Below are 12,997 nucleotides of genomic sequence, written 5' to 3' on the forward strand. Positions count from 1 at the left end.
CTTGTTTTGGTAGGTGATGAAACACTAACATCTCTACTGGAAATGTCACTAACTTCTTGAGTTTTCTATGAAACAAACTCACTTTTGTTAGGAGAAATTTCAAGGTGACTAGCAAAATCCACACATTTCATTCATGAGAAAACAGCAATCATAAACGTTATAACTTCACTGCCTGGCTTTGTTCACCCACATAAAGGCAGAAATGGATGGTTCCCTCCTCCCATAGTGGGAAGGACTATTTTGAAAACTGTAACTATTTGAAAACTGTAAACATAGAATCATATAATATCTCATGTTGGAGGGGAGCCGAGGCCTTTGCAGCATGTAGCAGCGCAGAATAAAATGCATCTGGGCCCTGCTGGCTGGTTCAGTTGGGTTGTGGTAGCCACTTGGACCAGTTGTTACTCAGCTGGTAACCAGAGTAGCCAGTGATCATGTTGTTCATCGTTTATAGTGACCTGCTTGTTGTAAGCGATTTTGCCAATAATTCCTTTTTATGAATTACAGAAGCTTATACATATTTCTGAATAAGATTCATAATGATCTGTTACTCATCAGGAAACCATCTGTTTGCATCCAGAAATAGTTTCTCTTCAATAGATTCCATAGAGGATGCCACATTTGCTGAAGATCATAAACCACAGTGAAAAAATACCGAGACCAGTATTTGCAAGGTCTTCAGGTACTAAAAAATATTTTTGATGGAGCCAAATTACTATTTGGAATTCAAATCAAACAAGGAAACAGAATAATTGCCTTCTGCATTTAAATACTGTGTTTTAAGGGGTGCTAAGTACTAAACAAGAAGTTTTATCCCTTCCCACCCCCCATATTCTCATTTTATTACAGGTCCCTGCAATGCAGAATGCAGTAAAGTAGGGTGTGATGGGCCAGGACCAGATCATTGTACTGACTGTCTGCACTACTACTACAAATCTAAGAACAACACACGGTAAGACCAAGAGAAAAAATCTTTACTTCATAGATTTCTTAGTGTATATCTTAACTTCCTTTCCTCTTCTCTTTGCTGCAGTCATGGATAATTCATTTTCCACTGAATCTGACAAATTTTCTTGGGAGTTAAAAAAAAATACCACCTAGCTAATCAATTTAAAGTACAGCCTTCAAATACCCTTCTCTGATTATTTCCCCATCTCTTTATTATTTTTTTCTAAAGGAGATATATAGATATAGACAGATACAGATATAAATAGATATATGTATGTAACTGTGATAGCTACTACAGCTTCTGTGATTGAGTTTGAACATGATAGGAAGAAATGTAGATGGTCAAAAATGATACTGTATGACTGCCTGACAAGGCATTTACCAGTGACATAGCATTTGCTGTAGGGAAATAAATGGAAGAAAAGAGGCAGCTTGATGCAATGCTTTGGAGGGTTACATCTTGGTAAACACATGATCATTAGAAAAGCAGCAACGCTGAAAAATACTTCTGCTTTGCAGTCATGATCCAGGAATGTGGTGGCAGGTTATTTCATTAACGACTCTGCCTTCTTTTCCCTGCTGTCTGCAGGATCTGTGTTTCGACCTGCCCACCTGGTCACTACAATGCAGACAAGAAACGCTGTAAAAAATGCTCACCCAATTGTGAAACCTGTGTTGGAGGCCATAGTGACCAGTGCATGACCTGTAAATCTGGCTACTACCTGAATGAAGTAACCAATAGCTGTATTACCAACTGCCCTGATGGGTTTTACCTGGATAAGAGTTAGTATTTCTTGTTGTTTCTTTATTGTGGGCTACAGAGTTTGATCTGGGGAGGTTGCTGAAATGCTTGCAAGCAGGAAAAGTTAATGCTGATGCACCTGTCTCTTATCCTATTCCTCTTATTAAGTTGTTGCCAAGTGTGATCTAGAATCTCCTCAAAAATCTTCCTTTATTTTAAAAACCATGTTTGGTGGCAGGGTGTCTTTTCTGTCTGTGGCTGGGAGTAAGAGTAGCAGAATGAGGGCAGTTCAAGAGCAAGTCAGCTGCAGGACAGAGCAGGTTACCCCTACTCCAGCAAGGGACAGAGAGCACCCATATTCTGAAAACAAGGCATTCCCCATTCCCCCAAATTCAAATGATATGGCACCAGATAGAAGAGAGAACTGAGGAATCAACCATGGCCACTGAACTGGAGCTCTAATAAAAATAGGCTCAGGTGTAAAACATGGTTGCAATAAATGTTTCTGACAGGCCTAAGTACCTGCAGAGATGTGATGACCCAAGAGCAGAAATTCTCTGCCATGTGAGACATCTGCCTTCAGTTTCCTTCTGTGATTCCCAAGTAGACTGGCCATGTTTAATTTCCAGCTTTGGCTGGGATAAGTATTCAAACTGCAGTGACTTCAGTCATCTTTAGACTTAGAAAATAAATATGTGCTCAGGAGCTTTGTTCATTGAGGTACCTGACCTTTTGCTTTCTGCATCATGAAGCTCTGTGTTCATTTTTGAGAATTAGTAAAAACAGGTGCTACTTTAATTCTATTTTTCGCTTTGTGAGAACTACAGTAAAGGGAATTTCTTTCTACCCAGTTAATATGGATAGATTAAAATCTAGGATTAAATGGGAGCATCGGGTTTTTCTTTCCAGAAAGGTACATGACAATGCATCTCAAAAGACAGCAGGTCTGAGGAGAGAGAGAGAGAGAGACATCTCTTAAAGTAGGGAGCTCTTGAGATGAAAAGACAGGTGTTAAGTAATTTATGTCTTGACTTTGTTAAGATTAGACCTGTCCATGTGGGTGTGTCTTTAAGCACTACATCAGGAAGACGTGACAGGCTGCTTGCCTAGAAAGTGTTAGAGGTAAATTGCAGGACAGTCTCTGGAACACATGGCAACCATTACTGCATATCACTGCTATATGAAAAGATTATTTAAATCCATATTATGAACAGTTAATACAGATTTAAAATTTTTATGAAGATTTTTAATAACCTCAAAGAATACTTTTCTCAGGGTACAACTATAAATTCAGATGTTTAGAAACAGATCAAACTACTTGATGTTTGATGGAAAAAGCTAATAATCAGCAGAATTTAGCTGTTTCAGTCTAGCTTGCTGCTTCCTTTCCTGATGTCAAGCTAGAAAGCAAAGTCCTGCAATAATATATCCATACAGTTTTGTTAAAGTTAACTGACCAAGATTTTCTGGGCTGTTTTCTTCTTTTCCTTTGTAGATAAGATTATTTGCCGAAAATGTAGTGAAAACTGTAAGACATGTGTTGAATTCCAAATCTGCACAGAATGCAAACATGGCCTAAGGTAAGGAAATTATGGATGTTGCTAAATACCATACCTGAAGAGGCTTACATGGCTGTGGATACACAACGAAGAACATCAGACAGCTATTTAACCTTGAGCGGCCCCCATTTCACATGTTCCATTTCCTGCTTAGTGTGTAGTATAGTATTTTCTTGTGCTGCTATATGCCAGTTTGGCTAACTGGATTTTCAGGTGGCCTTTCATTTCAGGTAAAATAAAAGCCACAGTCGTACGGAAAGCTGGCTTCTTGACATTTTTTGACCTATATTGTGGCAGTCAAGGATTATTTAGAGGTAGAGTTGATGAATCATATTAATCTTTCTGATTCATTCCTGTGATAGTTAGAAAAAATTTTCTTATCTTTATTGTATTTCTTCACGTATCTGTTCACTCACATATCTCAAGCACCTAAAGCTCAATTCTATTACAATATAGTGTGCACATATTTTAAACAGCAGTGGATATTTTTTCTTCATAGTGGGACTTAATCATTCTTAAACTGATAGCTAAGATGTACAAAGCAGCAGTACACATTTCAAGATCCTTTATGAATGAATGACCTTTTGATCCAAGCAGCAGAGGTCAAAAATCTTATAAAATTCATGACAGAATGTATGCTGGCTTTATGCCACAAAAAATATCAACTCAGTATTCAGTGTCTGTAGGGTTTCTTCTTGCAGAATACAAGTGTTCTGTGAATGTTTTAACACTCAGGTTTTGCCTTCTATCAAAGTGGATTTTCATCTCTTAGTAACGGCTGAATGTTGTTTGCTTCTAGGACATCAATAGCTGGAATCCTTTACATTTTACAAAGGAATTCTTTCTGCGTATTTATGTTGCAACTAGATTTCCCAAGTGTTTGCACAATTTTTGCTGCGAATATTGCTATTTTTTTAAACGCAACCTTTTAAAAAGGAAGTGTGATCTCATTGGAAGGAAAGCATGGGATTGGATAAGAGCATTGGTCTATTCACACTCTCTGTGAAATACAAGTATCTGCTTCCCTTTTAAAAAAATTATTAAATTGCAGTCCATGTTGAGATTTTTGGATAATTTTAACAGACTTAACATGACCTTCTGTGTATCTGCAAAATGGATTTAGTAAATTGGCATTTTAGAAGTATATTTAGAAGGCAAATATGTCAAGAGACCAAAGATTACATGGATTTGGGACCTTATAGGTCACAGTTGCTATAGAGAAGTTATGCTGAGATTTTCTTTATTTCTCAGGAACTGAATTGCCCTGTCCATTAACACAAACAGCAGCTTGTAGCACTACTGAAGAAACAGATAAGTCCATTCAGTGTGAGAAGAGAAGGAGAAATTTGAATCTAAAAAAATAAAAAGAACCCAAACTTCATTTTTTCTTGGGTAATACTGAGATTAATTTTTGGTAATAGTTTGAAAAAAACACAGTCTGTGTGGGTGTGCCAGACAAATGGAGCACTGCAGGACATGCATTTCATATTCCTGGGCCCTGGGTGGGACTTGGGAGACCTGGATTCCTGTTCTGATCCTGTTACTGGCCCATTAAATAAACCTGTGCAAATTATTAGTTTTTCCATCTGTAAAAACATGATAATGCTACCTGCCTTGTAAAGCAGTTTGAGGTATGTGACTGATGAAAAATAATAAGAAAGTAGGGATTGTTAGGTTTGTTGCATTGTTAATTTAATTTTTTTCTAAACTGGGACCACATACGCTCTTGAAGATTTCCAGTGGTGCTGAGCACACACACTTTCGCTGGATCCAGTCTGTAAAACAGGATTAGCACTCACTCAGTGTGGTAATCCCCAGAGCTGAAGAGCGTTTGTAGAGAAAGTGTTAAACTGGATGAAAGCTAAATTCCACATGACAGAGAAGTCCTAGCTTTAAAAAAAAACCAAAACCAGAAAAAAAACCACACAATAAAAAACACCCAAACAAAACAAAACAAAAACCAAGCAACTAAACCAAACAAAAAAAAATTATGTAGGCACTTGATAATATGAAAGCATAAACAGATACTTAGAGGGAAGCATAGAAATGTTAGGCTTTATGCTATTTCTTTTTCCTCTGTTACTCTTTTGTGCTTTCGCTCAAAAGGGCCTGCAGGCAGAATCGCTCTGGCTGTAATCTTGACAAATCTCCCAAGCCACTCAGAACTGGTGCTCAGTTAGGAGGTTTCAAGGAAAACTTCTATTTCAGAAAGAGGTGGTGATTTCCTTCACTGTGAATCTATTCTTAACCTGTGCTGTAGCATAGTATCGGGAGATGTTGCTGATCTTTAATGAGAAGCACGAGATCTTGTTAACAAGTCCATTAGCATTTTTTTTACTACAGTAATGCTGACACTGTGCCAAACTCCTCATGGGTAATTGCATTTCACATGCCAGAATTTTTAGTACTCTTTGGCATTGTTCATTTTTTTTCTGTCCCTACTCCTTGGTAGTGTTTACAATGAGTTTGTAAACAATTTCTGTATTTCACTGTGGACAAAACTGCATTTCATTCCCACTTGAAGTGATTGCTGTCTCTAAATTTATAAAATATGACCAATGAAGGAAGCTGGTGAATCCTAATATATGGGTTGTTCTTTCATTAAAAGAGACAAAACTGTTTTGTGCATGAGCTTGTTGTCCTCTGTTGCTGTTACCTGCCCAGACACTGTGCTTTTTTTCTTTTTACATAGCTTGCATGGCACTAAATGTGCTATCCGCTGTGAAGAAGGAAAGTATCATAATGGTAGAGAATGTGAACCATGTCACCGCTCCTGTGCGACATGTGCAGGTACTGAACTGACATTTAACTGCACCATTTCCTTTCCTCTGTGTTTTTTCTGATGATTTTAGTCTGCTATATCACAGATACAGTATAGCATGTAAAAACTTAACTCTTTTGATAGTTCTTTAATATATTTTAAATACAGCAGACTTTTCTCAGCTGACATGAAAATCTAAGTTTTCTAACTGAGAGGGGGCATACAGTCATTTTTTCTTTTTTTTTTTTTCTTTTTTTTTTTGGGGGGGGGGTGGGGTGGTACTTTCTTTTAGTAGAGCTCGTTCTGATTTCCAGTAATGCCCTCCATTTTCTTTCTGGGATGGAATAATGACTGATAGATTTTGTGTAAGCTTTGAACTACCAACAGTCATTTCTTTCAGAAGAATATATACTGAAATTATGTAATGTTGTTCACTCCAAACATGTACCTTTATTGCTTGATATTACCGTTTGAAAGAAAGTAAGGCAGGTAAAACATAGTCTCTAAAATGATAAGATTTTGCTGCAGTTAGAGATGGTGTCAGTTAGGCAACAAGAGGAACTAGCCATTAATACAGTATATTTTCTCTTCTGGTTTAAGGTGCTGGAGTAGATGCCTGTATAAACTGCACACAGGGTTATTTCATGGAAGATGGAAGATGTGTGCAGTCCTGCAGTAGTGGCTATTACCTTGATCACTCTGCTGAAAGTGGATACAAAAGCTGCAAAAGGTATGATTAGCAGCTAATATGTGTGTCTGATATTTGGCAGTATATTAGCTATTACTGTGTTGAAAAAGATCGTGCTTAGAACATGAAAGACTGGTGACTTCAAAAAACAGCAAAAACGTATTGCATGCTAAGCAAACAAAGGAAAAGTGGGGGGGTATTTTAATCCTAGTTATATTCATGCAAGTCTTCTAAAAGTGTTTTTTCCTTGTACCTATATGTGTGTCCTTCACTTCAAAAAAGCCTGTAGCGAGAATCTGAACTGATATGCATAGAGATGTAAAACTTAAAAATCTGACAGAGGATCTGCATTTCTTAGTAACAAACGAAAAGAATAAAACTATTTTTTTTATTGTGGGTTAATTAATATTCATAAGGACCTTTTCAGTTCTTCAGCTGCAGTCACAAACATGGCACAAGTACAGTACCAGCCTGCTGTCCAGAACAGATCACCTGGCTCAATGTACAAATGGATGGACAGATCTTGAACAAAGCTGTGCTGTTCTGTGCAAGGAAAGGACAATTTTTTCTATTCCATTCTTAGTTAAACAAATACCATTTGTTGCCCTTTGGAATCCACTATTGACTCATTTTGAGTTCAGGGCAGGGAGGGAATCACTATGTGTAACAGCTTTCCACACAAAAAAGTAGTCAATACACAATGAAAATATGATGGAACCAGAAGAGTGATGAAAGGACTGGGCAGCAGGTCCATCTTTTCCATCCTGTGCCTTTAGCTCATGCTTTGCTGGCACATGTATGCACAATCAGCTTAATACTTTTGTTAATTATTTCTTCATAGTTCCAAAATACTAAAATAATGGAGCTATTTAGTAAAAAAGTGTGAATAGAAAGTGGTTAGATGAAAGAAGCAGAACTAGGTTGCAGGGCTAGCTAATTAATTTTTGGTATTAGTATTATTATTATTATTAGAGCAGCTGATACATCTAGAAACAGCAAACAAGCCCTTTGCACTACAGCAGAGGTCTCCTAGGAACTCTTGTATTTGGTGAGGCCACCAGGCTGACTCCTGCCATTGTCTTTCAGATGTGATGCCAGCTGTTTGGATTGCAGTGGTCAAGGAGACAGAAACTGTACGAGCTGCCCAAGTGGCTATAACCTGGACACTGGTGTCTGTGTAGTGGGAACAGTCTGCAAGGATGGTGAGTGCAATTCTCTGAAAAGATCCATTTTACCACTGCCAGCTTCTTTTACATGCATTGGGTTGGTCTGTTTCTTTTCTTTTGCCACAGTCTTGGTTTGAGGTCTACATCTTAATTTCTTCAGGTTTGTGAAAAAAAGAAAACTACATTTGCGTGTATTAATAAGATTAGTCACATCCACTTCACCTGAATTTTCCTAAAGTAGCTTCCCCCTGCCCACAACCTACTTTTCCTTCCTTATCTGTTTTTCAAAACCATTGCTTTCAAAAGATTTTTGTATGAAGATCCTAGTGTACTATCAATAGAATCACATTTATCTATTTCAGCACTTTAAACTGTGAAAATGCTGGTAAGTAAAAAGGGGTTTAAGTGCCTATAGTATTGCTTGAGTTATATGAAATGGTAATGAGAACAGAAGAATTCTGAAATAGAGCACCCAGTCTGTGGTGATTTGAACTTCCTCTGAGTTCTCTGTGGCAACTGAGATAGCATGTGATTGGCCTAATTATTCACTAATATTCATTCCTTTCAAATGTCACAATTACAGAGACACTTAGGTAACATCGTGCTTCCCTGAAAATGTTGGTATGTGAATTACAGGTAGATACAGCCTAAAAGCGCAGTCCAAGGGGAAAATCATACCAGAACAAAGGCCACTGTTAAGCCATGTTGAGTCTTGTTTCTGTGGACTTTTACAGCTCCTGTTGCAATTTAAGCCTTCAAACGTTGAAAAGTATCCTGTCCATCGTAAAGTTATATTACAGGTACTGGTAAACCAGTCATGAGACCTTTTCATATCAGGCCATTGGAAGGATCATTGTAATCCAGAGCAAGTCCAGAGAAGGTCAGATACAGATGGGCAGATGAAGAGGAAGTGTAAAGCTAAGAATTTTGAGTAACCACAGTTTCAGTATGGTATTGCAGTTGAATTCTGCAATGCAGACATTTGAGATGCAGTTTGGTCTTTAATATTGTCTGGCTAAATCTGTCTTCATTTGCACACATGCAACTTGCGTGTTGTTGCGTCATGCAACAGCCAGGTACAGATGTAGTTGCCCAGGACTGGGGACACATCACCTCAGTACTGTCTCCCCCATTCTTCCAAGTGCTGCTGCCATGAAAGGGCAACACATCAGTGTGTGGGCCTTGCGGCAATTGCAACACACTGTACTGGATCCCACCACACAGCACGTGTTCTCAGCAGTCTAGGGTAGCCAAGGGAAGTCCAGAAGTTGGGGGGAGGCGGGGAGTGGGGCAGAACAGTTCTGTTAATTTACAAAACACAGAGGGTCTCATTTCACTACCTGACAGTCAAGCACTGGTTACTAATCTAACTCCCTCTATAGGATTTGCATTTCTGTTGAGAATGTTTTATTCTTTTCCTGTGGTTTGACTGTTTTATTCTTTTGATTCATAAAAACTGAGAACAAATTCCTTTGCTGTAAATATCACTGTTTTCTAATTATTCTCTCTCAAATATTTTTTCCTTTTCACAAATGGATACCAATCATTCCCTGTCGGACCACACAATATCTCTTCCTGAAAAAAAAAAATAAAAATGCTGTTGACTGAAATTCCTTTTGATGGACCAAATTTCCTACTTGCTACCTGCTCCTGAATGGTCTCTTCAACCAAATCTGCCTGTCTGACCAATTAAACCTTCCTCCACTGCACACGCCATGCTCTCCAAACCTTCAACCTCCCCTCCTTCTCTTGCTGCTGCCCTCCGGAAGCCACGGAAGAGTCCTGGGCCGAGGGAGGATTCTGTATGCTGGTGAAAAAGAACAATCTCTGCCAGCGGAAAGTGCTTCAGCAATTGTGTTGCAGAACATGTACGCACAAGGGGTGAACTGACACCTCCCAGTGTCCTCCTGCTCCTGTAGACTTATAGATTAATCCGTATTATTGAAAAAGGAAAAAAGGAAAAAAAAAAGAAAGCCACCTGTCTTTCTCTCCCCCCTCTTTGTCTGGGGAGATGGTGAACTGTTTGTTGGAACTTAAAAGGAAAAACTACAACACGCCTACCTTTCATAACTGGGTGTCTAGAGCTGAGCATCCAGGATCACAGAGTCAGTATTGTGTGACCAAAGCAGTTGATGCCAAAATTAACGTTTAACTCATGATTTGATTTCCTGTCAACTTTAGGATTATTCCTGTTTTTTGAAGGTCCTTTTTCTTCCCTGTTTTTCCTGCTTCTTTCCCCTTCAAGATGTTTAAAGGGTGTTTCAAGAATACAACACAAGTTTACATGGATTAAAACTAAACAATACAAAAATGTTTGCATTAGTCTTTTTTGTGCTGTGTGTATTGACAGGGGAAACTTGAGTTCCTGAGGGGATCAGAAACATCGTTAGCTGCAGGACTAAGTTCTGCCCCTTTTGTAACAATATTTAAAAAAAGAACAGTGAACATTTCTGCACACATTTCTTTCTTACTTCCTCTGCTGTGTGCTGTTTTTTGTATCACATGCAGTATGTATATATGTTTGCCCAAAATGTGGTTTTGGTCATATAGATTTCATTTTTAGACAGCTAGCTTATTAACAGATATGCTAGGATTTTTATTTTATTTTTTTAAATTGTCAAAGCTATTTCAAATAAAATTAAAAAAAAAACATTGTTCCTATAGTGAACAAATTCAAAAGATACTACTTCTCTTGGTTTGCATAAGTGAGAGTAATGTATATGCTCAGAAGTCAGAAAACATTGCTAACATGTAAGAAGTATTCATAAATTATTGTTGTCTTGTAATGTTCACAAAAAGGGGATATTATCATACAGATATGTGGAGCTATTTCATAGTGCCCATCTGTAAATGCCAGTGTGAATATATGCGACAGAATGTGTTTACAGGACTGGATTTATAATTGTGCCAAATATATGTCTAGGAATAATCACACTTAGGGCAATAAATCAATGGTTCTCTTGGTGTAACAAACATGTCATGATGGGCCTGAATTTTATTTTAACTGCTCACAACAGAAATTTCAGCAGGAGTAGTCCTGCTGAGGCCAATGGAGTTACCTCACTGTAAAACCACACTGGGTGGTGAGCGAAGTGGCCTCTGCCATTCTCTCTTTACCCAGGCTTACGGCTGCCAGCGCAAATTTCTGTTTAATATATCTTTATCAGCTGCACTTAGCATACTGTTCAAAAGAGAGTCATTAAGCAGAAAACAGAAAATTGAACTTTAAAGATACTGTCTTAAGGGGATAATACTTAAAATGTGCAAAGTGTCTTTCTCAGTTATCTTTCCAGGATAAACAGAAAATGAATGCAGGTGTTCAAGCATGTGAATGTTAGAAAATGAAGTTGATCAGAAATGATTGTGGGAGTTTTACGAACGAATGGGTACAAACCTATAAAGGTAATGTGCCACCTTTAGCAGAGAGTGGATAAACCATTACAACCTGGTTCAGTATGACCAGGGGGCCAGTCAAGCTCCTTTTGTGCCCACCACAAATTTCCTGATAAACATTCAAATTTAAAAGAATTAAATTTGTGCTAGTTTAACTACTAGTCTGTTACTGCCTCATTTCTCAGTATAACATGTTTAACTAGAACATAATGCTTTCAAAGTTTAAGTTAATATTATATATATTATATATAAATATATATATTCATAAGTGAGATTTAATTATGTAATGGATTGTAAAGAATTTGTTTGGATACTTACAAATGTCTCTAACACTATTATAGAGAAGAAATTAATAACTTTGTTTTCTTTAAAAAACTGACACATTGTTATATCCAAATTCATTTTTACTGAAAAAAATACTGTACATGTGTAAAAGGTTCAGTTGTTATTTGTAAAATAGGGTAGTTCTGTTGTAATTGATATTGGCCAAAATCAATGTTATTCCATATTTTATTTTTTCTATTAAATTAACCTAAATTCCTGTTCTTTTGGTCTGGAAAAACATGTTGATAATCTGTATGTAAAATATCTTTGTTGAAGGGCACAGGTAGCTTTATGGTATATACCGGAGCACTTAGATACCGCACGCAAGTCATTGTAACAAATTGGGAGGGTAAGGGTGTTTAATTTTATTGCAGAATTTTTTTGTTTGAAGTGATGGAATTTATGATTGCAGAAATATCTGGTGTCTGTGGAGGACATCTTTTGTGTAGCAGCAGTACAGCCACGACTGAACCCTAGTAGGTAACAATGCTGGCTTACTCTGATCTGTAAGAGTTTGTGATGAGCCTAATCGCTTGCATCCTTAGGACTAAAAAGTGACATGCATAACTACCTATTGGCTCAGACAGTTTAGGAGGAAGGTTTCATCTTTGCAATCATACGTGGCCATGTGCACATGGAGATATTGGTGTCTGTTCACATACCAATGATCACAACGAGTACACCTCAGAACACAGCACCAGACTGCCGCTCGAGAATGGCAGGCTAGCTGTCCGTGCCAGTACTTCGAAAGGGCTTCATGTGGACTCATCTGTGACTCCTGCAGGGTGAGACCCTCCATCAGCATTAGCTGATGCTCTGTCATTTCCCACTTAGTTGTACAACCTGAGTGGAAACCAAAGTGGCAGCTTATCCAAGAAGTCATATATTCAGATGACATTTTAAGCATGTTCACTGAGGCCATGTAAAGAATTCCCTGGAAAAAAAAAATTTCAGCCTTAAACATTTCATTGTCACCAACTTGGTTTAGGTTGTCATTATCACAGTTTCCCTGTCAGTCCTGGGAGCAAGCCTATGTGGGATGGCACATTCTTAGCAGTAGTTTGGTCAGAGCACACCTGGAAAAAAGGTTGGCCTAAACCTTACACCAGTACTTTATGAAGAGCTGCTTCTTTCAGCTCCCACCCCACCTTCACCTTCCAACTAGCATGAGAAATTCAATCAATCGTGGTGTCTTTTATTGTCAAGATTTCATCTTTGGGTACGAAACATAAAAAGATAAATAATAAACTTGCTATAGCTCTGGCCAAAGAAATCTGCTGTAGAGGGCATATCTGTAAATGTTGAGCTGTGAACCCTCACAGACAAGAAAGCATAGAACTGAGTTTTAGGCTGAAAACAGTACTTTCTGTTGTCATCTCAAACTCTTCGATCATTTTTATTTTTGATGCCTTAATG

General features: G+C 38.0%; 1 protein-coding gene across 2 annotated transcripts in view; it reads left to right on the forward strand.

The window, feature by feature from the left end:
- Positions 1 to 12,997, forward strand: part of PCSK5 (proprotein convertase subtilisin/kexin type 5) — a 247,790-nt gene that overhangs the window by 175,085 nt on the left and 59,708 nt on the right. Inside the window, exons 15-21 of one of the 2 annotated variants that reach the window (XM_056325216.1) lie at positions 850 to 952; positions 1,538 to 1,731; positions 3,186 to 3,270; positions 5,942 to 6,039; positions 6,611 to 6,740; positions 7,785 to 7,900; positions 9,634 to 9,837. In XM_056325216.1, coding sequence (XP_056181191.1) covers positions 850 to 952; positions 1,538 to 1,731; positions 3,186 to 3,270; positions 5,942 to 6,039; positions 6,611 to 6,740; positions 7,785 to 7,900; positions 9,634 to 9,749 — 842 coding nt within the window. In that variant the 3' untranslated portion in view covers positions 9,750 to 9,837. Of the gene's footprint in view, positions 1 to 849; positions 953 to 1,537; positions 1,732 to 3,185; positions 3,271 to 5,941; positions 6,040 to 6,610; positions 6,741 to 7,784; positions 7,901 to 9,633; positions 9,838 to 12,997 lie in introns of those variants that run through there. The other variant, XM_056325218.1, reaches the window with a different exon arrangement.

Source organism: Falco biarmicus, chromosome Z (assembly GCF_023638135.1).
Source record: "Falco biarmicus isolate bFalBia1 chromosome Z, bFalBia1.pri, whole genome shotgun sequence".
NCBI lineage: Eukaryota > Metazoa > Chordata > Aves > Falconiformes > Falconidae > Falco > Falco biarmicus.